Here is a 25,866-nt window from a genome sequence, read left to right as displayed (position 1 = left end):
CGGGATTACCAATCCAGGTTAAATCCCTTATAGCAACAAACATCCTTAATGAGCTCAGATCTGAATTACCAGTCCAGGCTAAATTCAGACCCTAATTGGATTACCCGTCCGGGCTAAATCCATAATGCACACATATTCTTCGAGAGGCTTGATCATTCAAGGAATACCCGTCTGGGATAGATCCTTTTCATACTTGATATCACGGATTACTCATCCGGACTAAATCCTTACTGTAACACATGCAAGATCTCGTTACACATATCAATCAGGGTTTATCCATCGAATTCCCTTTGTTAACCTCAACCGAGACATTTTTCTCATGTTACCATCAAATAGGCATTTCTATGATATTTCATACTAATAATAAATGCAATCATCATGCATTCATAATCATTCAATTATGCATATTAGAAGTTTACTTTAAGTTATCAGAACTTACCTGGTATTCTTTTTGGAGTTGTGTTTCGGTTATTCCGAAACCTTGCGTTTACCTCAATCGACCTCCGAAATTTGTTCCTCGGAGTCTATAACAACAAAATTATATTATTAATACCCCACATTATGTATTACAAGTTTAATATCTACCCTGATCCAAATGACCATTTGCCCCTAACCTTTGACATTTTTACTATTTAGTCCCTAGGCTCGTATAATAAAACACATGCACTTTTTATCTTACCCAAGCCTAACCGAACACTTTTCCTTCTTATTGTAGCCCAATTTTCCATTATTTTCTCATTTCTACAACACATTTACATCTTTTTCAAAATAGACCCTATAAGGGTTTTTTCATGAAAATCAACTAGGAAAAGATGTTTAACACACATTCATCTTTCATATTCCTCCATAATCCATCAAAATACAAATAACTCATGCATGGGTAAATTTTTAAACATGAACCCTAGCATGAAATATGGGTAGAAATGGAAAGAGCAAGCTATCGGGATTTCAAAAATACAAAAAACATGAAAAACGAGGCTTGGGAGCACTTACTATTAAGCTTGGAAAGCTTTAAAACCCTAGCTATGGAAACCCTTGAAGTTTCGGCTGGACAAGGAAGAGAATGGGCTGATTTTGGCTTGATTTTTCCAATTTTATTTCATTAAAATACCAAATGACCAAAATACCCTTATGCTCTTTCTTTAAAATTTCATCCATGTAAGTCCATTTTTGTCCAAAAACTTAGAATTTGGGCAATTGGTCTCAAAGACCTTCTAATTCATAACCCAAAGCAATTTCATACAAATTGCTTCTAGAATTCAAGTTTTGTTATTTATTCAATTTAGTCCCTAATTTTTAATTGAACACCTTCCTCAAAGAATTTCTTCATGAAACTTTAACATATGTATATACTCATATTCTAGGCCTTATAATAATCATAAAATAAGTATTTTGATGTTGGATTTGTAGTCCCGAAACCACTATTTTGACTAGGCCCTATTTCGGGATGTTACACAAATCAATCTGGAAAAAATCCAATTTGGATGGGATATCTCTTTGTGAGAACTATTTAAAAGAGGCTCATCGATGGTGATTCAATGGTTATGGGAATCAAATGGTTCCATGAGTCAAAGGGTGGATAAGGAAAGGAGACAGTTAAGGCATAATTTTGGGGATAATGCTACCAATTTGTATCCCAATCATAATTTAGAATTAGTGGAGTCTACCATATACCAATCGGTTAGGGATAGGATGGGTGTATCTCACTTGGATACTAATGTGAATGGAGGTGGACCTACTAATCTTGGGCATATAGAAATAGGTTCAAATGGGGAAGAATATTCCATCCAATACGTTGAAGGGAAGAAACGACATAGAGTGGTGGGGGAGGTTCCCACCGATAAAATTAAAGGCAATAATGGTGTATCGGAATATGGTTATATTCGATTGGCTAGCTCTGCTATGTAAAGCAGCCAGATGCAATAAAAATCGTAAGCTGAAATGTTCATGGTTTGGGGAGGCTATGGGAACTATGTCGTCTTAAGAATAAGTAGAGAGAAATATGTCCCCAGATTTTATTTCTAATGGAAATAAAAATCAATGCGTAAAAGATGGAGATTGTTAGGAGGAAATGTAGTTATGCAAATGGTATTGATGTGGGAGCAATGAGTTTTAAAGAAGGATTGTTACTAGGATGGAGATAGAATTGTACAGTTAATCTACGTAGTTATTCTTAATATCATATCGATGTTGTATTCATAATGATCAGGAAAGAGTAGTATGACGCTTCACGGGTTTTTATGGTAATCTTGAGGAATGGTTAAGGAGTATTTCATAGAATCTGATTCGTCAGTTGGATTAGAATCAGCCTATTCTGTGGTTAGTAGCTGGTGATTTCAATAAGATAGCTTATTCTTTTGAAAAGGGAGGTGGTAGATTGCATCTAAAAAAAAATATAGAGGCTTTCAAAATTATGTTACGAGATTGCTATTTGAGTGATCTAAGGTTCATAGGGCGTAGGTTCACATGGAGAGGGGTAGATTTGCAGCAACCAATATTAGAGAAAGACTTGATAGAGGTGTGGCAAATCCAACTTGGTGTAGTTTATTTCCAGATTACTTTGTCACACATTGGACGCACTCGTTATTTGATCACTATCCGATTGTGATAAACACAATTAGTCGACAAAGTTGGCTGCAAATGGGTCAGGGTCAATTTCATTTTGATGCAAATTAGTGTTTAGAGGATTCGTGTGAGAAAAAAATTTACAATTACTAGTCATTTCTACGGATGCTTTACCGATTAAATTAAATGGTTTTGGGAAAACATTACGAAATTGGAGTCGTTGGGTTAAAAGAAGCAGAGTAGCTAATAAACAAAGGCTAGAACTTAGAATAAATGAGTTTTATATTAAGGAGCTTGATGATGATATCCTTATCGAATTGACAGATATCCAAATTGGGCTAAATTTGGAAGATGATAAGGATGAACTGTTTTAGGAACTGAAAGCCTAAGTTAACTGGCTTTCGACTAGAGACAAGAATACCACTTTTTTTATAAGGTAGCTTGTGGTCGAAGGAAGCAGAATAGGATTGTTGGCATTGAAAGGGAATGGGTAACTAACGAGGAAGAGGTTCTGAAGATTGCCTCTAAGTATTTCATGGAATTTTTCACGGTCTCAGACGAAGGGGATGCTTTTGGGATTTATGCCAACATCTAAAGAAAGGTGGCACTAGAGATGAATGTGGATTTGCTACAACCTTTTCTACCTGAAAAAGTGTGGGTTGCTGTTAAATCTATGTTGCCTCTTAAAGCATCAGGGATTAATAGGAACCCTACTTTATTTTATCAAAAATATTGACATGTCGTAGGTAATGATGTTACAAACTATTGCCTTGTGGTTCTTCGTGGGGAAATTACTATCGACGAAATCAATAGGACTCATATTATTTTGATTTCGAAGGTAAATAATCCTTGCAATATGACATAGTTAGGCCTATTAGTTTATGCAATGTGTTATATAAGATTATTACCAGGGTAATAGTGAACATAATAAGTGATCTGTTGAGAGAGTGTGTTGATGAAGCTCAAGGAGATTTTATTCCTAACAAGTAAATTCAAATAATGTCCTTGTTGCATATAAAATATTGCACTCACTCAAAGTGAAGAGATTAGGTAAACTAGGAAATTTTGCGCTTAAGCTCGACATGAGCAAAGCGTACGATAGAGTTGAATGAGACTTTGTAGTAGGGATAATGGTACACTTGGGTTTTCATAAAAATTGGGTGAGGCTGATTATAAGATCTGTTTCCTTTGTTTCTTATACGATCGGGGTAATGGCAGCATTAGTGACTCTTTTTTTCCCTTCGTGGGGTTTGCGTCAAGGTGATTCCTTAGTCCATACTTGTTTTAATTGTGTGTTGAGAGGTTTTCGACAATTCTTAATGAAGCAAAAGTGGTAAGGCGAATAAAGGGGGCGTGTATAAGAAGGGAGAGACTACCAATAAATCACATCTTCTTTGTAGATGGTTGTGTTTTATTTGGTGATGTTTCAAAGGAAAGAGCTCAAAATATAAAACAGATCATTTCTGAATATGAAAAAGCTTCGAGACAAAAGGACAACTATGAAAAATTTCTTTTTTATTTTGGAGTTAATATAGATTTGAATGTCTGAGATGTTGTGGGGAGGCTGTTGGGCTTTCGGATTTTGAAAAACCCCGAGAAGTATTTGGGATTGTCGATGATGGTTGGTAGAAGTAAAAAGTAAGCGTTTTCTCATTATTTGGATCGTTTTAGTAAGAAGGTGGAAGGTTAGGGTATAATATTTCTATCCATAGGTAGGAAAGAGGTTTTTATAAAATCCGTATTGCAAGCTCTACCCGTCTATGCTATGCAATGTTTTTTTTTCCGAATACACTTTGTACCCAGTCAAAAAACATTCTTAATAAATTTTGGTGGCAGAATAATAAGACGCTTCAAGGTATACATTGGTTTGTATGGCACCCATTTTGTTTATTGAGAGCGAAAGGAGGGTTGGGTTTTTGTGATTTATCCAAGTTCAACATAGCATTATTGGCCAAGCAGTGTTGGCATATTGTTACCCATGGTGATTGTTTATTGGCAAAAGTTTTAAAAGCTAGATATTTTCCTCAATCAGATTTCATGCCAGCAAGGTTAGGATCTTATGCTTCTTTTACCTAGAGGAGTATTTTAAGTGTAAGAGGCCTGATTGAAATAAGAATTGGTTGGAGAATTGGCACGGGTAATAGTGTAAACATCTGGAACAATACTTGGATTACTGGGCCAGGGAATAGGAAAATACAGTGTCAAAATACTGTCTCACAACTAATCAATTTTGATATTTGTACCTAGATTGAAGACCGCGTTAAGGCCATTCTTAAGAGCAACCAAGCTAAGGAGGTGTTGATGATTCCACTAACACAAATGGACTGTCTAGATATGTTGGCCTGACGATATGAAAGATCATGTGAGTATGCTCCAAATAGTGGTTACAAGTTGTTGCTTGACCAAGAATTACATGCTAGGACTTCCTAGTCTATGGATTTACCTAATCTAATTACAATGCTATTTACAATACTATAGGCTTTACATCTTCCAAGGTAAATCAAAATTACATTCTAAAGACTTATACATAACTTTCTACCTACATTCAAGAATTTATCTAAACGTATGATGCATGTTGATGAATTATGCCCTCTATGCATAGAAACTGAAGAATATGTGAACCACCTTTTGAGGTCGTGTGTTGTCTCAAACAAACACTAGCCTCTTTGAAAACAATGATGTAACACCATTAACTCGTATCCGACGCCGAAACAGGGTTACGAAGCATTACCAGACTTATAACTTATAAAATCAAACATTTCATAAACAATTATCATTCAAAACAAAAACCATTCAAATTCATTCATATAGTTCGTAACACGAGCCCTCAAGGCTTAAAACAAGCATTAGAAGTGGTTCGGGATTAAATGGAGTACTTAAGAAATTTTTAGAAAAACATGGAAAATTTTCAAACTGTAGGGGACACACGCCCGTGTGACCAAGCTATGTGTTTCACACGGCCATGAGACACTCCTGTGTCACAGGCCGTATGGACATTTGAAATGGGATCACATGGCCGTGTCCCAGCCCGTGTCTGACCCCGTGTAACTCACTGTGTAATGACCCAAAATTCACGGGTATCGAAAAAGTACATCATTAGGTCTCCGTCTTAGTGAATTAGATTCATAAATAATTAGTAGAAATATTTATAAGTCTAATAGCGTGTCTAATTACGTTTTAATTAGGTGAATTTAGTTTAATATTGGAGAAAATAGAAAAAAAGAAATTAAATTGAATTAAAGATAAAAGTTGAATTATAAAACAATAAAAAGTAAAAAGGACTAAAATGGAATTAAGCCAATTTGCTATAGTTGAGGCGGCATAAGAGAATAAAATCTAAGCTTTTATTTGTTTTAAATTATATAATTAATGATATATAAATATAATTTATATAATATGAATTTATGATAATTAAATTATAATGATATTATATTATCAAATAAATTTATGCCAATTGTGTGGATATGATAAAATACATGTGTAATGTTAGTATTTATACAATTGTAAAATATATGTATATTTTCTTAAATAATAAGTAAAAGATATTTATTAATTATTAATTAAATTATTATATTATAAGATTTTTATTTGATAAATTAATTAGATTAAGACAAATGTATGGTCTACAATTAATACAATTTATACATGTGTAAAAATCATATTATTACAATTGTAACATAAATAATTAAATTACTTATTATTTAAGTTAAAGATATTTATTAAATTAAATAATTAAATTATATGATTTTTGTATAATAAATTAATTGAATAATGATAATTGTAATAAGAATATTAGTACATTTTTATAAAATAATTTGTTTACTTAATATTAAAGTAATAGATAATTAGAATTAAATTATTAATATAAAACAAATAAAATAAATAAATAAATAAAAGTAAATAGAATAAAACGAAAGTAAAGGAAAAAGAAACAAAAGCCAGCAAACAGAATAAGAAACAGAGAGCATTCGAAACAGGGGAATAAAAGGGAAAGAAAATAAAAGGGGAAAATTGGATTTTAAAGTTTCAAGCTTGTTTGGCAAGCTAAATTTAGTCATTTTCTTTTAAATTTGATGTTTTAGAAGTCTTAAAATAAGGTTTTGATGAAATTAATTTGATAGTTTGAAAGTTTATAAGCTTTTAAACAAAGTTCATGTTGAAGAAAAAGATAAATTAGGGATTTAATTGAATAAATTTTAAGTAAGAATTAGTAAAAGGATTACATTGTAAAGTAAGCTAAAAGTTTTGTATTAGAGGATTAAATTAAAATAAATTTTAAATTAGGGTTATATTATGAATACTTGATAGTTAGGATGAATATGGAAGAAAAATGAATAGAATTGAAGTATGAAATAAATGAAACAAATAAAAGAGTCAATTAGGATTAAATTTAAAATTAGGCATAAATTGAATAGAAATTTAATTAATTATTTAAATTAATGTTGTAATTAATAATGTAAATTGTTATTATTATTTTTATTTTTGTAGCTAACAAGGAAAACGAGGCATCGGCATCTAAAGGAAAAGAAAAGATCGTTGAGGAGTAAACTCGTATTCCGGGTTTGTATTACTATAACTCAAACTATTTATTAAATGTATATTAAATTTATAGTTATGGAATAATTAAGATAAGGTAAGTATTATATTTGAAATTAAATGTGAGTATGTGTGAAAATTAATTTGTATATGAATTAAGATAATTGATGTTTGAATTGATTGAGTATTGAAAATTTTTGTGTAAATGAAATTGAAATTGGAAAAGTAAAATAATACCCTATTAACTTGTCAGACTAAATTTGATACAAATGGCATGCCATTGGATTTGTGATGTGATGATGAGATTTGTAGTTCGACCAAGAAGATGTTTCTGTTATTATATACTTCGGTTTATCCGAAGAGGCATTTAATGCCTTATTGGTGTGTTTGGGAGGATATAATATATTGGTGTGTTTGGGAGGCTATATTATACTGGTGTGTTACGGAGGATTTAAAATATTCCAGGTGTGTTTGGGCTAGATATTCTGGTGTGTTTGAGTGGAATCCGCGTATCTGTCAGAGTCCGAGCCTTGTTAATAGGGTAAATAATTGAAATGAAATTTTAAAAATGAGATTAATTGTTTTGGCACTATTGAAAAGTATGAGAAAGAATGTATGAGTTAAATTATGAATTGAGTTAGTATGTGAAAAATGAAATATGAATTTAAGAGTTATGATGTAATATAATTATATATAATTAGTTTAAAAGATTATAAAGTTTATGGTTGATGTTTGTAATTTATTAATGTTAAATAGTTTTGATTTATAGTAATACCACTGAGTATGAAATACTCAGCGTACGGTTGTTTCCGTGCGCAGGTCATTAGAGTTTTGGATCCGGTCCAGCATCTAAAACAAACCCGACTCCAATAAGAAGATTTTGGTGATGTATTTCTTCCTTTTGTTAAGTGGCATGTACTAGGTAGTTGAATATGAATTATGTATATGCATTTAAGTTAAATGATTTTGGTTGTATATAAATGATTATAATGTTTTGGATTATGAATATGATATAAAGTTATGAAATGGTAAATTTAGTACTAAATAATTGAAATGAAATAAAAGTTATTAATTATACATATATACTAACATGTTATTTTGTTTAAACTAAAGTTTTAAATTATTATTTTGATAAAATTGGACGATTGGAGTATACCTGTAATACCCCTACCCGTATTCATTGCCGGAATAAGGTACGAGGCATTACCGGAGTTTACGAATTAAATTTTTTTTTTATATTCAATATAGCCCCTTTATAGATATCTAACATTCCCTGAAATTTTAAACCAAAAACAATCAATATCAACCAATCCAATTTAACATATTTTCAAGATAAATTCATGCATATTTATAAAATAACATCATCACATACCCAAAATCAGGTTTGTTAACCATACCAATGGCTAACTCTACATTCATTTCCTAACTCTACATTCATTTCACAGAATTATTTACTTTATTAGCTTATACATGCCATTGATTTCCAAAATAAAGTTTCTTTATATACCGAAATCCTGAGGTTAATAGTGTGATGTGTCTCCGACCAAATCCAACCTCCGAGCTTTTAACACTACAAAACAGGGAAAAAGGAAACGGGGTAAGCACTTTGTGCTTAGTAAGCTCATGTAACAAGAATTATACTTACCTAATATTTTCAATACAATGCAATAAATATTCATATATCCATTCAATGCATTATTACCCTAACATGCACAAACTCCACATTCACGTTAGTCCAATAATTTCCATATATCAATAATATATACCATGATTGATGAGCTCATCAATACCATAATTTTCATTCCCTTATTATTTTTCCATATTTATCCCGTTGAATTTTTTGGAATTTTCGATGGATTTTCAGAGGTACACTTTTAGTGTACAATTTCGGGTCCGTCAATTCATATTCATGTGCGTACTTTTCCATTTCAGAGAGCACACTCCCGCGAACCTCAACCTTGCAGCGGGATTACCAATCCAAAGCTAAATCCTCGCAATATAAACTCATAGAGTATTGTCGGGATTACCAATCCAGGCTAAATCCCTTACAACGACAATTACTCTAATGAGCTTGGATCTGAATTACCAGTCCAGGTTAAATTCAGACCCTAATTCGGATTACCCGTCCGAGCTAAATCCATTTTACACATATTCTTCAGGAGGGCTATATCAAGATAGGATCACCCGTCCGGGCTAGATCCTTTTTACCGTCAATTCCTTTTCAGAGATCCATCGAATTTTCCTTTCATTCAACTGAGATTTCTTCCCATTTTATCAAATATATCAATGTTTCATAAATTTTCATACAATGAACATTCAAATCATTTTCACATAAATAACATACAATCTCAAGCATTTAAGAATCTAATTCAAGTTACACAAACTTACCTTGATACTTGTTTGTAAACAATAAAAATCTACTAATCCCAAACTTTTTCCTTTCCTCGATCTAGCTTCGTATTTGAATCTTCCGGATCTAAATAAATAAATTTAATTATCAATTTAATACATTTCATGTTCATATGCAACATTCTCTATAATTCAACTATTATTTATAGTTCATTCAAAGCTGTCTACTTGAGTCATAGTCACTAAATTATTTATAACTTGAGCTACGGAACTCCAAATTAAGATCCGTTAATTTTCCCTGAAACTAGACTCATATATATTTTTACCATAAAATTTTCAGAATTTTTAGTTTAGCCAATAAGTACAGTTTATTCTTTAAAGTCACCCCTGTTCTGCTGTCGACAGTTCTGACCCTTCTTCACTAAAAATTAATTATCTCTTCATACAGAATTCAAATAATGTTCTCGATTGTTTCTATTAAAAATAGACTCATTAAGGATTATATAAATATAAATTTAATCCCATAATTTTTTTTCTTAAATTTTTTATGATTTTTCAAAGTCAGAACAGGGGAACCCGAATTCATTCTGACCTTGTCTCACAAAATTAATTATATCTCAAAATTTACAAATCCATTGCTTACACTATTTCTTCTATGAGAAACTAGACTCAATAAGATTTAATGCCATATTTTTTTCATCTTCTAATTTGATTTCTAAAATTTATGGTGATTTTTCAAAGTTAGTCTACTGCTGCTGTCCAAACTGTTTTTGTGCAAGCTGTTTATTACCATTTTTCCCCTAAGCTTTTAATAAATGATAATTTCGTCCCTACTCAATTAGCCTCACAATTGAGCTGATTTTTCTCAATTAACATTTTATTATATCACCTTAAACTAGTTTGCAACCTTTAGGAATCAGAATTTCAGCAATAGACTTTAATTCCAAGCATTTTCACAATTAGGTCCTAAAAATCAATTTCTATTGAAATTACCTAATAAAATCATCTCATAAACAAATTAAAGCTTTAATTTCATTCTATTTCATCATAAACTTACAGCACTCAACCATGGTGACTTTCCATTTCATCCATGAAATCAAAAACTAATGAATTTAATAGTAGGACCTAGTTGTAAAAGTCTTAGAAACACAAAAATTACAAGAAAAAGGCAAGTATTAACTCACTTGGTGCAAAAATTATGAAATACCAGCTTAGAGAACCCTCCTATGGCGTTTTTAGTTGCTGGAATTGAAGAGAAATGAAGAGAAATCTAGATATTTCCTATTTAGTCCTAGTTTTATTTAGTTAATTTTGCAATATTCCAATTTTACCCTTAATTTATCAATTTTTCTGCTGATTTCATACCCTTGCCGTCCAGCCCAAATAACGTTTGGGTCAAATTTCCTTTTAAATCCTTTCTCATTAGACTTTTAAGCTATTTAATCATTCTAGCAACTTTTACACCTATTACAATTTAGTCCTTTTCATTTAATGACTACCCAAACATTAAAATTTCCTAACGAAATTTTAATACCACATTACTAAATTTTCATAAATATTTATAAAATTATTTTCGACTCAGTTTTACGAGATAGAGGTCTCGATACCTTGTTTTTACCCAATTTATTCAATAATTTCTTTTTCTAACTAACCACTAAATTGGTAAAATTTTTCTATCAATATTTTCATACGATTTTCCTATCATATCAATTTTCATGCAAAAATATTGAAATAAATTTCTCTTTAAATCGGATTTGTGGTTACGAAACCACTGTTCCGATAATTTTGAATTTAGGCCATTACAATACCTAATCATTGGTTGGAGTATTAATATTGGATTGTTTTGGGTTTGATGTTTGCAGGGGGTTTTATGGAAAAATAAGCAGAAATACTGTCAAAATTTTATAATAAAAAAAATTGCGAAAAATTTCCGGAGAATTCGAACATGTTCCGTTTCACTTTTAATTTACGTTTTGGCTTCGAGCATCTATTATTGGGACTTAACTATTAAATTATACTATGAATGTTATTTTATTTGTGAATTATTTTGTAAGTTGTCTGATATGTTTGCTAATACCTCATAACCCTATTTCAGCGACGGTTTGGGGTTAAGAGGTGTTACCCACTGACTTGGGTCACACGGCCAGACCACAAGCCCGTGTGTCAGGTCGTGTACCCTTCAAAGTGGCCTCACACACCCATGTGCCAAATCGTGTGCTAGGCCATATGAAGCTACTGATTTGGTTTCTAAAAAAGTATCAGGGGACACACGGTCGTGTCACTTGACCTTGTGTCACACACGGCTGAGATACACGCCCGTGTCTCTGCCCGTATGGACAAAAATACACTATTTTCCAAGCCATTTTTCTCACCCAAATTTGCATTAACCTAAACACATCAAATAGCATATGACCATATCATCAATAAGCATTCAAATTAACCAAAATTCAAATTTGAAACATACAACTTCATTACCATTAATCTAAGTGCTCTTAGGCATCACAATTGGCCTTTATATAACATGCAAATATCACCTCCAAAAGCTACCTAAATGGTCAAATGCATATATGAGACATTGTGCCTAGAATTTAGCATGAAATTTCATCTCAATTCCAACCATTTGGTACCAAAACTCAATTTCACAAGAAAGTCATTCATATAATAACTATACACCACAATTCACAAGACCATATATACATATATACATTTCAAAATATATGATTACTTACTAGCCAATTCAAATGACCAAAATTCATCAAGACATAAAGGCTACCTTAGCCAAAAGACCTATACATGCCATATAACCAAAATACACAAAGTTCAAAAGTACCAAAACAACGGTTGGATAGTGTGATGAGATCTCTGATAACTTCCAATCCAAGCAAGCTTCGAAATCACTATAAAACACAAAAAAGTAAACAGAGTAAGTTATTAAGCTTAGTAAGCTCATATGGATAATAAGTACAACTTACCATTCATTCACAATTTAAAGAAACATAAGTAAACAAAGGTAAGTTTCAATCAATCCAAAGGTTAGCACTTAATTATAACCTTGTTAGTCATGTATGAATACATCAACTATGAATTACTCGTCATACTTTTCACAAATACTTGAACTGGTTCGTATCATCTCTTATATCCTCGTACCATCTTCTTTACCTGTTGAACCATTTGGAATACTATCGGATACTAAAGATTCTCACACACTAAGTGCCAAATATGTGGTTAAAACCACCTCTATCTCATATCTCATATAGATGCTTACTTTCGAGCTATCACTGGGTCTGCTCACACAAGCTGTCGGTCAAGTCGTAACTACACAGTGCTGCTCACACAAGCTATCGAGTAACCGCAACATAGGTCAAAAAACTCAGCCACCGATAGAACGTATGAACTAGCACCCAAAACACAGTAACCCCTAATGACATGTCATTTGTATCCTATCTATTCCTAAGGTTCAACCGGGATTTCATACGTTGCCAAATCTTCATCAAATATTTTCGTGAAGTCGTATTCATCAAGAATGCAATAATAAAATATTTAAAACACAATTACTTTAATGCTTATTAACATACGAACTTACCTCGAATTAATATAGAGAAAATCGACCGATCAATCTACTACTTTGTTTTTCCCCCGATCTAATTCCTAATGTGGCTTTTCTTGATCAATTTGACAAAGATGAAGATGGCTGAAACTTCAAGCTCAAAAATGGCTAGGCTTTTCTCCTACATTCGGTTGAGATCGGAAATAAAAGATGAAAGCTTTGTTTTGGTTTTATTTATTTTAAAATTAATTATCTTTTTACTAATTTACCGTTAAAAACATTTATATTTACACAAAATGCCAAGAAAACATCCTCCAATATCTCACTAATGGGTTAATAACCACATAAGGACTTATACTTTAAGGTTCTATAGCTATTTAATACATTTAGCTACTCAAACACAAATTTTGCACTTTACACGATTTAGTTCTTTTTATCGAATTAAGCATGCAAACGTTAAAATTTCTCAATGAAATTTTTATACAATCATACTATCATGTTTTAAACCTCAAAATAATAATAAAATAATTATTTTGACGTTAGATTTGTGGTCTCAAAACTACTGTTCCAATTTCACTGAAAACGAGCTGTTACAAAGGATGTTACATGTGTCACAATATTCAAATTATAAACAATGACTAGTAATGGGTTTTAATCAGTTGGATGATAAGGAAAAGAAGGTACTTGTGATTGCTTACTGGGCAATCTGGCATGCTTGGAATAGGTTCGTTCATGATGGTATTACGCCAAATATACCGGAACTAGTGGTATTCATTAAGGGTTATCTCATGGAAATAAAAGCCTTTGAGGGGTTAAGTCCTTCCTCATTCATTCCTAGATAAGAGATTTGGGTATCTCCAGACATAGGAAACATAAAGCTAAACTATGATGCTTCTTTCAATACTAATACCAATATTCCTATTTCGGGTGTTTTAGCTAGAAATGAAAATGGGGAAATTCTGGTAGCTTGCACTTACCCGCATTTTGGCGTTACAGATGCTTTCATAGCTGAAGCACAGGTATGCAAACAAATAATGACCTTTGCACAAAAGCTTAGGTTTAGATCAATACCTGTGGAAGGCAATTCACTCATAGTCATGAAAAAATTAAACAACACAGATTCAGATAGATCAGTACTGGGTCTGATTATTCAAGACATTAAGAGGAAAGTGAGAGGTTTTAATAGTGTTACCTTCAGATTTGTTGCCAGATCGGCGAATACAACAACTCATGTTCTTGCAAGAAGTGGGTGTCGCCTTCTAGCACCACAATATTGGATTAAGGAAGCTCTTTTAGAGGTAGAGTGCGCAACGACTCTAGATTGACAAAAATGGACGTCATGGAGCTCCAGGGTTAGTTTTCAATGGTTTTGGCTTTGGATTTTGGAGATTACAGTATCTTTCACTCCAAAAGGTTTCCAAGGCGAGATTTTCTTGCGTTTCTTCTCTGATTTTTCATGCAGATCCTCGCTGGGGTTGTGTTTACAAAAAGATTAGGGTAAATTACACCAACAGTCACCAAACTTTGGGGTAAATGACAAAACAGTCACCTAGGTTTCATTTCAGTCACTTAACTTTTAAAAAGTAACAAAACAGTCCTTTTTGCCGTTTTCCATCACAGACGTCACGGTAAAGTGACATGGCAGGTGACGGAGTCCTAGCTGTCAACCTTAAGTCTAGCTGGCTGGTTACTAACACTTTAATAATAATACCAGCACCATTTTAGGGTTTGGAAAAAAGGAAAAAGAAGAAGAAGAGAAGCAGGAAGAGAAGAAAAAGAAGGAGAAGAGGAAAAATAGATATGCCTGAAGTGATTCCGATGTGCTTTTGTAGAGACCCAACCAAATTAAGCATGTCTTGGTCCAATGACAACCTAGGTAGGAGGTTTTTTGGGTGTAACAAATTCGGCAGTCGATTTCGAAAACCATGTTGATTTTTCAGCTGGTTTGATCCACCATTGACGCCCCGTTCAAGAATGGTGTTGTTGGGTCTTCTGAAAAAACTGAGGACATTGGAGGATGCAAGGAAAAGGGAGAGAAGAACCTGGTTTTTGGTGCTTGTAATTATTACTGTTTTGCTGTTTTCAAAACTTTAAAAATCATTTTATGTTAATTGAAAACCAGCTTATGTTTTGTAATTTTGTTGCTGGTAAATTGTTGCTTATGGTGGTATAGATGGCTGTTGTTATACATGGCTAAGCATCTCATGTTGTTTACAAACACTTGAATGAAATGGAAAATTTTTGTTGATTACAAATTGTGTTGGAATATTTTTGTTGCTTAACATGTGTAAAAAATGGCTGCTGGTATACATAGCTAACCAACTCATGTTGTTGTTTACAAATTGCTTAACATTTGGTATACATGGCTGTTGGTTAGAAAAGATAACAATTGATATACAAATTTAACAGTTGGTATACATGGCTGCTAGTTAGAAAAGATAACAGTTGGATAACAAATAGCATGATAAATAGCTCATATATTAAGGCCAATATGCCAAACTGTAAACTGTTTACAAAAGGAATGAGGGGCAAAATATTGCCAAATTTTCCTACAATTCATTACAATTGAACAGATGTGAATTGTAGGAAAATTTACAAAAAGATTCAGTGGCTATGCCTAAGTTTATCAACGTAGCAACCATAGGCAAATTTCTCAAAAAATTATCTGCCTAAGTTAATAATCAGTAGCAGGCAAATTTACACAGTTTTAAAAGGTTAACAAAATGCAGTCTGTTCACATCATTATCAATGGTCTATCATGGATGACTCTTGAGTAGAAGGCATCCATCTAACAGTGGTTGTGGTTGATTTTCTCTTTAATGGGAGCTTTTGTCTTGAGGTAGTTTCTTGATGAGTTGGGGCAGTAGGTAATTGAGTTGGGGCACCTTGTTGAGTTGAGGTACCCTCTTGCTGACTTGGGGTAGCCTCTTGCTGGGTTCGGACACCAACTTGATGTCTTTTAACCTACAAGAATAAAAGAAATGTGAAAAACAAACAAATTCATAGATAGAAGTATATTATAAGTTAAGGCAAATTACTTATTGGAATGTTTTGGCCAACTTCCCCTTTGCAACTCCTCTTATTGTGGCCTATTATTTTGCATTTACTGCACCTCATCTCCACCCCTCTCTTGCTCAACATTTCTGTTGCTTGTGGTTCATCAGGTTCTTTCCTTCTCACTTTAGTAGGTCTGCCAGGTGGCCTTCTTAGTGGAGGAGGTAGTATTGGTAGCATGTTTGACAAAGAGGCCCATTGTTTAGGACCCCTTACTGGACTTACAAAGTTGGAGTAAATTTGAATCTGGGTTTGCTTCGTGTGCCAGGTTTGTACATAGGTCTCTGGAAACTCATTTTTTACATGAATGACAGCTAATGCATGCATGCAAGGGATGCCAGTGAGATCCCAATTCCTTCAGGAGCAGGAATTCTGAACTAAGTCCACCACATACTGGCTGCTTGGACCACATTCAACCTGATACTTGTCCCCACCAGCATGTGATGGAACACACCTAAAAAACAGTGAGCATACTTGGTTAAAATATACAATGACACACCCCCCTAAAAAAGCAGTCACTACATACATATTATAGAAATAACTCATTGCATGCATATTAAAAAATAGGCAACACACCAACAATCATTGCATGCATATTAAAAAATAGTCAACAGCTTTCCAACAATCATTGCATGCATATTAAAAAATAGTCAACAACTTTCCAATAATCATTGCATACATATTAAAAAAAGTCAATAGCTTTCCAACAATCACTGCATGTGATCAGCAACATTAAGTCAGAATATAGGCATTATAAAGAATCTTTACCTTAATGAATCTTTTATATTTACATCCAGCTTTTTCTTGATCTTTGGACACAAAGTTCCTTTCCATTTGTCAGCTTCTTCTTTCTTCTTGACAATAAGTAACATAATCTTGGTCCTTACTATTTCCATCATGGTCAGAATAAGTTTACCTCTTGCTTCCAGTATCATCTGTCCATAAACCACATAAATGATTAGTGAATTGCTAATGATCCGTAAGAAACATAAAACATAGGGATTTACCTTGTTAAATGATTTAGATAGATTATTCACCAACATGTCAGAATGGCTCCTAATTGAGAAGTGAGACCTTGACCAGTGAGCAGGGTTTTTCTTCTTCAACCAGTCATAAGCATGGTGATTGGTTTTTCTCAGTTCATCCATGACATCATCGAACTCTCTTGTAGTGCTTGCTCTTGCAGCTTTCCAAAGCAAATCTTTCAGCTCCTTTGTTCAGAAACTAGCATTCTTGAAATTAGAATGTAGGTGTCTAACACAGTGCCTTGTTTCTGCATTAGGAAACAACATACATGTTGCTTCCAAAAGTCCCTGCAATTAGGAAAAAAATAATTTAATTCTTTGACAAACCTTAAATAGAAACAGCATAAATATATATATATATATATATATATAATAGAGTTTTACCTTTTGTTTGTCAGACATGAAAGATACGTGGTACGAGCTCACAATTTCCAAGTCCATTGCAAGCAACTCCAAGAACCAAAGCCATGATGCTTGGTTTTCACTTTCGACAGCAGCATATGCAAGTGGATAGATGCCATTATTTGCATCTATCCCAACAGCTGCAAGCAAGTAGCCACCATAGTAGCCCTTTAAGAAACATCCATCTAAACCTACTATCCTCCTACAACCAGCCCTATAGCTATCTTTGCATGCCTGCAAACAGACATACATCCTTTGAAACAATCTGTTATCCAAATAATAGATTGTTGTTGTTCCCTCATTTTGGGTCCTAACCTCCAATAAGTACTCATAAATCTTCTCATATTGAGCCTTATGAGCTCTTTCAATTAATTCCAATACCCTAAGTTTAGCCCTCCTACATTTGGTTAGTGAGACCAAGCAACAAAAATCTCTTTTGACATCTTACTGTAATGATTTCAAAGAATAATCAGAATCAGCAATGAATTTTTCTTTATACTGTTCACCTATCCAAGCTGAGGTTACATTCCTATTTTTATAGACTTTAGAACAAGTATGGTTAAGGTTTGAACCCCTAATTTGCCAAGTCTAGTCAGTAGGGTCATTAGGGTTTAGCCGAGAAGCCCATATGAACCAAGAACATTTTTCATTGCAGACTGCCTTTAACCTTCTTAAATCATTTTTGGAAAACTTAATAAAATGACTATTCAACCTACCATACTGCTTGGCAGCTTCTTTTAGACCGTGTTTAGACTTAAATAACATTCCAATCTCAAGTCTAGGATTACTCATGTCATTCTCTAGGTTGAACTCAGGCCAATTTTGGCCATCTGAGTCAGATCCATGTGCACTATCTAACCTCCCAGAATCATCACTATCACACAATTCATCTACTCGTATACCATCCATGTTTAAACCATCTAAAGTAACTCTTTCAGATGCATCACTATCACTACCAGACACTTCACTACCAGACACATCACTACCAGACACATTTTCTTCATTCTCATTAAAATTGTCATCAATTAAACCTGCCAAACAAAGTATTCATCAATAAAGGCAAACAACATAGGCAAACACTTTAACCATTTTTGTCAGACAATAACCAATACAAAATACCGAATAATTTAATACAAACACTTCTGTCATGCACATGACAGACAACAACTAATACAAAAATTAATTTAATCAAACACAACCATTTTTCTCATGTACATGGCAGACAAAAATAGGCAATAACCAGTACAATAAAGAAGGTAAATAACAATAGGAGCCTGGATACAAACAATGACAGATATACACAATAAACATCAGTTTAATAATGTATAATTTAATGGCAGATACAAACAATGGAAGATATACACAATAAATATCAGTTTAATAATGTATAATTTAATGGCAGATACAAACAATGGCAGATATACACAATAAACATCAGTTTAATAATGTATAATTTAATGGCAGATACAAACAATGGCAGATATACACAATAAACATCAATTTGATAATGACATTCATACAATGACAGATACAAGCAATGGCAGATATACACAATAAAGATCAATTTGATAATGGCATTCATACAATGACAGATACAAACAATAGCAGATACACACAATAAAGATCAGTTTGATAATGGCATTCATACAATGGCAGATACAAACACATCAAAATCAAAATCGAAATAACCTTAAACAATGGCAGACACAATACAGTACACATTATATGTCATAAACTTTAAAAACCAAACCCTAATCTGTCATGCACATTAATAACAAATAAAATCAAAATCGAAATAACCCTAAATCGAAATCTAAATTAAAATCAAAATCAAATTCTAATCCTAGATTGAGATCGAAATAGAAATTGAAATCAAAATCAAAATTAGAATCAGTAAGTGTTTCAAAATTGTAATCAAAATCGAAATAGAAATCGAAAGCAAAATCAAAATCGAAATTAAATTTGAAATCAAAATATCCCTAATTAACCCTAAATCGGAATAACAGCATTGAAATCCAAAAAATTTAAAACTAAATGCAAGAACTTACCCGTTAAAGTAGATGTAACAGCACTGGTAGCTTCCCTTCTACTGCCCATTGTCTCTGACAATCAAAAACTTCTGGTTCGTCTTCTTTTCTCCCTAAACAAAATAAACCACCCTAAACCCTAAAACTTATACCCTGTTAATCGATTATTGAACCGATTTCTAACCCCAAATCAATTCCCAATTCAGTTTAAAACCTAAAAAACCCCAAATCCCGATCAAAATTTCCCAAATAGATTTTCGTTCCCCCCCTCAAATCCCCCTAAAGCTAATTTGTTTCTAACCCTAAAACATTAACCCATTAACCCTTCAATTTTTTTACCTAAACCTGTCCCAAACCCATCAGCCGTCGCCAACGTGGCAAGTTAACTTGCCACATCAGCGGTTAACTTGCCACGTCAACAATCCCGTTAACACCCTAACGGTAACTGTTAGTTAGTGACTGTTTTGTCACTTTTTTATAACGTTAGTGACCATTTTGTTACTTTTTGAAAGTTAAGTGACTGAAATGAAACCTAGGTGACTGTTTTGTCATTTACCTCAAAGTTTGGTGACTGTTGGTGTAATTTACCCAAAAGATTATTCAGATTCTAGCTTCATTTGTTACTTATAGTTAAGGGAAAGGGGTTTCTTTACTGATTAGGGCTATTTGTTTTATTTTAATTTATTTTCTTCTATCGGGTTATGTTTTTCTTTATTATGATTTGATATGGTTTGATGGAACACATTAGTTCCAAGACTCTGTGTTTTTTCACCCTCTCTTTATTTAATTAAGGCCAACTTTCACTCAAGAAAAAAAATACTTTTTAGAGTATTTATTCAGACATTTGGTGTATTATTATTCTCTTTTAGCTTTTCTGTTTAATATAAAAAAAAATTTCTTTTCAAATTTACTTTATGATTTATTTTTGGTACATTGAAGAAATTTCATGAGATTTCATATCTCCAAAATAACCTCTGCCTTTCCCTCTCCATTTTTGCTCACAATCTCCCGTTCTCGACTCTCAATCTAAAAAGAATTTGCAACCACCTTTCAACTTTACCCGCAAAATCATCTTCTTCCGCTGCTCGTCTGTTTAAACCCTAAAAGCTATTTAAGAAACATGTCCTTAGTTTTTTTCCTACGAAAACAGGAAAGGAAATCTGCCCTTACCCTAATTGTTGTTATTCCATTTACTAAGGGATTCATGGCCTCAAAATAACGAATGAATTTTTTTTTGTCAAAGCCTCATCTCTCTCCTCTCCTCTCCCCTTCGTTTTGTTTTTATTTTCTTTTATTTAGAACATAAAACACATGCATGCACTCAAAAGTTTCGAAATTGAAAAAAAAAAGAGTTTGTAAAAATAATTAAAATTTTCTTTTGAAATATTCCAAAAACATTGAGAATTTACCATTATTAAATAAAATATAATATTCATGTATTTAAATTTTATAATATATTTTTATTTTTAACAAATATTAGGATTATATATTTAATAATAAATTGTAATTGATATTTTTAAATATTTTTAATTTATAGTGTTAGTTGAAAGCAAAATTGTTTCAAATTTCTCCTTGATATATTTTTTAAATATAATAATATGCATATAAAATCATGTCTATATAAAACTTGTTTCGAATAAAAAATTATGTATATATAACATTTGCAAAAATCCATTGAAGTAAGAGAAAATCAAGTAGTAACTTTTCAATCTATATGGGAGAGTAACTTTCCCACCTTTTATCATGAAAATCACATTTTCATATTTATAAGAAAATAACTCACAAGGAAAATTAAATTCCAAGAAAAGTAAATAAAATTTGAAATATTAAATGTTGAAACCACTTTTCAACTAACTAAATTTTCAAGAAAGTGACAATTTTCGATTGCACCAAAGGCTACCTTAAATAATCAATTTAGATTTAAAGGATTAATCATATTAAGCTGTAACATTTGAAAATTAATAGAGATCAAAACATAAATAATAAACTATTAATATAGGATTTAATTATAGAAATTTATAAATTAAGAGAGTTGAATAACAATTAAGTTATAATAAGTAACAAAAAGTTAAATAGTTAGCGTAAAATTAGTTACGGAATGAAAATAATAATAAAATATTTAATTAACTCAAACCATATGGAAGATAATAGAATGGTGCACCAATGTTTTATATATAATCATGCACACATGCAGTCATATAAAGAGACACTTTTCACAAAATTAGAGAGCTCCTAGTCCCCATTTAGTGGGGTTTGAACATACATTTAAAGACGCGGTTGTAGAGTAGCTGTAGTATCCAATTTCGCCGCAGTGAGTGTTAGATTTAGTCAAACCTAACCACAAAACAAAAGTCCAAGTCTTCTAAGTCATTGTTTCGACCACTCCCCTAATTTCCTAGAGCTGAGCTGAGGCAATCTAATCCTTTTTATCGAATATACACATCAATCATCATTTCCCTTGTTCTCTGAAGATGGATTCATCATCACATCTACCTTTGTTTTCCATATTATTCGTCATGCTCGGACTTACCGTCTCACAAAGCACTAATATCACAGGTATGTATGAATGTACTTCTCATTCGACTTTTATGCTTCCCCTCCCCTCCCGTCCTGAATCTGATTTTATTTATTTTTACTCATACCGTACAACACTTGATTGCCTGAGCTGCAAGCTTAATAACTTCCTCTTGATTTTGGGTGTTTATTGCAACACAAGTGATTATATCCGATTTCAATCTATTACAAAAGCCTCTCTAAGGTCCTGTTTGAAATTCTGCTTGCTTGGATCCTTTGCTTGTCTTGTCACTGTTCAGATACCGCTTTTCCATGCATCAGCCGCAGCAGTAGGTTATTGTGAAAGTTCTGGCCTGCATTATGGTTTCTGACTTGAAATTTCTCTGTTTTCCATATTCCCCATGTCAACCGTTGCCAATCATCCCAACCATTCTTTCCGGCTTCAATCCACCTCTTTGATCCAGTTATATAGGCTTATGTATTAATGATTATTTAAATATTCAAGACTAACAAAGAAAGGTTGATTGTTGCTTCTTCTTTTTTTGGTGTTGATTTAAATCCATTTTCCGGTTTTACAGGTGCTCATTCATCAACGTTTACTATTGTAAACAATTGCAACTATACAGTTTGGCCAGCGGTAGTGTCTGGTCCTGAATCTACACAAATTTCCCCTTCAGGTTTCATTCTTCAACCAGGCGAATCAACATCTATTTCTGTTCCACCGTCTTGGTCAGGTCGGATATCGGGTCGAACTCATCGTGGTAACGACTCTTCTGGCAATTTCTCTTGCCTCACTGGGGACTGTGGCACATCTATACTAGAATGTTCTGGTCGTGATGCCACCCCTCCTGTCACCCTTGCGGAGTTTACACTTGGTCCTGTTGGGACATTGGTTTACTATGATGTTAGCCTTGTTGATGGATACAATCTACCATTGATGATATCCCCACATAATGAAACTGGAGGTAACTGTAACTCAACTGGATGTGCTGCGGATTTGAATGGTGACTGTCCTTCGGAGCTTAAGGTTGTCAATGGGAGTGAAACAGTTGCATGTAAGAGTGCCTGCACTGCTTTTGGGGCCCCCCAATATTGCTGTGAGACTACAGATACGTGCAAGCCTACTTCCTACTCACGATTCTTCAAGAGTCGGGGTCCTACTGCTTATAGCTACACCCAAGATGATGCAAACAGTACCTTCAGTTGTTTTGCTGCTGATTATGACATCACTTTCTGCCCATCCCCTTCCACCAGGTAATAAATCCATACCAATTTCAATATAAAGTTTTATTCCAACGGAGGATGGAATCCGGAAATATTTTTTCAATGATCCTTGCTTGCTTTTGGTTTTGGATCAAACATTGAAAACAGGACTAATGGAAGTGCAGCGAAAAGAGTGGAGAATAAGAAAGGTTGCCACAAGTGCAATGCTTCCGGTGGAACCTGCGGTTCCGACAGCAACAATCAAACAATCTGCCACTGTCCCTCTGGATTTTACAGTTTGCCAGAGCTCGAACAATGTCTCGGCCTAGCTCCCCTCCCAGGCCCAGTATCAGCCCCAACATATAGCCGACGCCCAGGTATGTAGTTTTCCACTTCTACAACTTGACAAAATTTTCTATTATTACTACTGCTAGCCACTAATATGGTTCCTAATATAACCTATTAAATTGCTATTATTTAATTTGTAATAGGATTTTTAATTAACCCAATAGTACCAGCTTTATAATATTATGAAGTATTACTATTGATAAAAACTTAATCGGAATCATTAAAATTGTGCAATAACAAATGTGTTGCTTTACGTGGTATATTGTTTCTTGTAGGTGGGTCCAATTTGAAGTTGACATATTCAATATTAATAGGTACGAAACAATTTTTGGGATAATAATGTGGTTTGAATTAACTATATATTTACTACGCACACAAAACACACAATTTGGTAGATAATAACTACCACTATAATGTCTTACAGGTTGAGGTTTATTGGGTAATAATATGTGGTTTTATTGCTACTATAATTAATTTTTAAAGTTGGAATCAAAATCAGCATGTCCAATCCAAAGTAATATTTTATTAATTAAGATTTACGATAATTAAAATGTATAATTTTAAAGTATCTTTTAATTAATATAACTTAATTAGTTTTAAAGAAATATATATATTTTGTCTAACTTATAATGCTTTTCTTTTAAATTAACACTGATACTTTCTAACAGAAGTTATATGCTTTCTTTTGAGATTTTTGTTTAACTTTATTCATTACCTTCTTTTATTTAACCAATATTTTTACTTAATTAAATATTATATTTCATCTTTATTTATGAGTTAACAAAATTGACTAATGATTCATAATTCATAAACAGGATCGGCTATTGTTGGGATTGTATTGATTTTTACCATTTGCTACTTTGTCCTAGGTTCAAAAGGAAATTATTATCAAATTATCTCCACCAAATAAAGATGAATGATAATGCTAGGATTGAGGCATTCATCATAAAGTTTGGCTCCTTTGCTCCAAAGCGATACTCTTATGGAGAAATAAAGAAAATGACAAATAAATTTAATGATAAATTAGGTCAAGGAGGTTTCGGAAGTGTATATAAAGGAAAGTTGCCTGATGGTCGTCTTGTGGCAGTTAAATCCCTAAATGAAACAAAGAGCAATGGAGAGGATTTTATGAATGAAGTAGCCAGTATTAGCAGAACTTCTCATGTTAATATAGTGACTTTACTTGGCTTTTGCTTTGAAAGATCGAAGAGAGCTTTGATTTATGAATTCATGCCAAAAGGGTCGTTGGATAAGTTCATTTATAGTCAAGGAACGGATAATCAAGGTCATCAATTGGAATGGAAAACTTTGTATGATATTGCCTTTGGAATCGCTAGAGGACTTGAGTACTTGCATCAAGGTTGCAATACAAGGATCTTGCACTTTGACATAAAGCCTCATAATGTCCTTTTAGATGAGAACTTTTGTCCCAAGATCTCTGATTTTGGCTTGTCTAAGTTATGAGAAAGAAAGAAGAGTGTTGTATCAATGACAGGTGCTAGAGGAACTACTGGATACATTACTCCAGAAGTGTTTTTTGAAATTTGGGAGGAGTTTCTCATAAATCTGATGTCTATAGTTATGGAATGATGGTCCTTGAAATGGTTGGAGGTATTGATGTTGAAGTGTCTCAAACTAGTGAAATATATTTTCCTTCATGGATTTATAAGCATCTTGACCAGTCTATGAACTTGAATCTTAATGAAGAAATAACAGGAGAGGAAGAAGAAATAACAAGGAAATTGATTACAGTGAGTCTTTGGTGCATTCAGACCAATTCATTAGATCGACCGTCAATGACTAGAGTGATAGATATGTTGCAAGGGAGCATTCAATCATTGGAACTTCCTCCACGACCCACCTAAAGATGTTGCAAATTTTTTTGTTAACTTGAGTTAAAAGCAATCATAATTAGATATGAAAAAATGTATATATATCTTATAAATTTTTTAATGTTAGTTTTTTATAACATCTTTAATGTTAGTTGTATAAACATAAATATAACACATATTATTAAATGTGCCCAAATTTTAAATAAATATAATTTTGTGTTCCTTTTTTTTATATAAATAATAACAATTACATCCATTAATACCTAAGGGAAGACAAAGTCAAGGGACTTAAACCGTCCCACCAACAAAAACAACAAAAAACTTTAGAAAAAACCAAAGAAAAATAAAAGAAACAACCTAATATCAAAAAGTAAACAAGGAAAGCTAAAAACCCATCACCCTCCTCCCTTGCATACCAAACTATCGATGAAGCCAATTGAAGACCTCCTTGAAAATCTTTCATC

The 25,866-nt window shown here is 32.9% G+C and overlaps 1 protein-coding gene and 1 pseudogene across 1 annotated transcript; both read left to right on the top strand.

The window, feature by feature from the left end:
* The first annotated feature begins 21,908 nt into the window (after nt 1-21,908).
* Nucleotides 21,909-23,277, top strand: LOC108471746 (pathogenesis-related thaumatin-like protein 3.5). Its single transcript, XM_017773317.2, has 2 exons — nt 21,909-22,061; nt 22,598-23,277. Exons 1-2 carry the CDS (start codon nt 21,977-21,979, stop codon nt 23,275-23,277), a joined length of 765 nt encoding a protein of 254 aa, XP_017628806.2. The 5' UTR covers nt 21,909-21,976.
* A 1,169-nt stretch (nt 23,278-24,446) lies between these two features.
* Nucleotides 24,447-25,608, top strand: LOC108471745 (PR5-like receptor kinase; annotated as a pseudogene).
* Nucleotides 25,609-25,866: the final 258 nt, after the last annotated feature.

The sequence above is a fragment of the Gossypium arboreum genome, chromosome 11 (genome assembly GCF_025698485.1).
Source record: "Gossypium arboreum isolate Shixiya-1 chromosome 11, ASM2569848v2, whole genome shotgun sequence".
Taxonomy (NCBI): Eukaryota; Viridiplantae; Streptophyta; class Magnoliopsida; order Malvales; family Malvaceae; genus Gossypium; species Gossypium arboreum.
The sequence above is the reverse complement of the archived record's forward strand: the minus strand, read 5'-3'. Positions and strand labels throughout refer to the sequence as shown.

Bases quoted from the DNA above. Each gene is read 5' to 3' on its own strand.
- LOC108471746 (XM_017773317.2), top strand. From the start codon at position 21,977: ATGGATTCATCATCACATCTACCTTTGTTTTCCATATTATTCGTCATG. The intron at 22,062-22,597 runs GTATGTATGAAT...CCGGTTTTACAG, and splicing joins ACAAAGCACTAATATCACAG to GTGCTCATTCATCAACGTTT.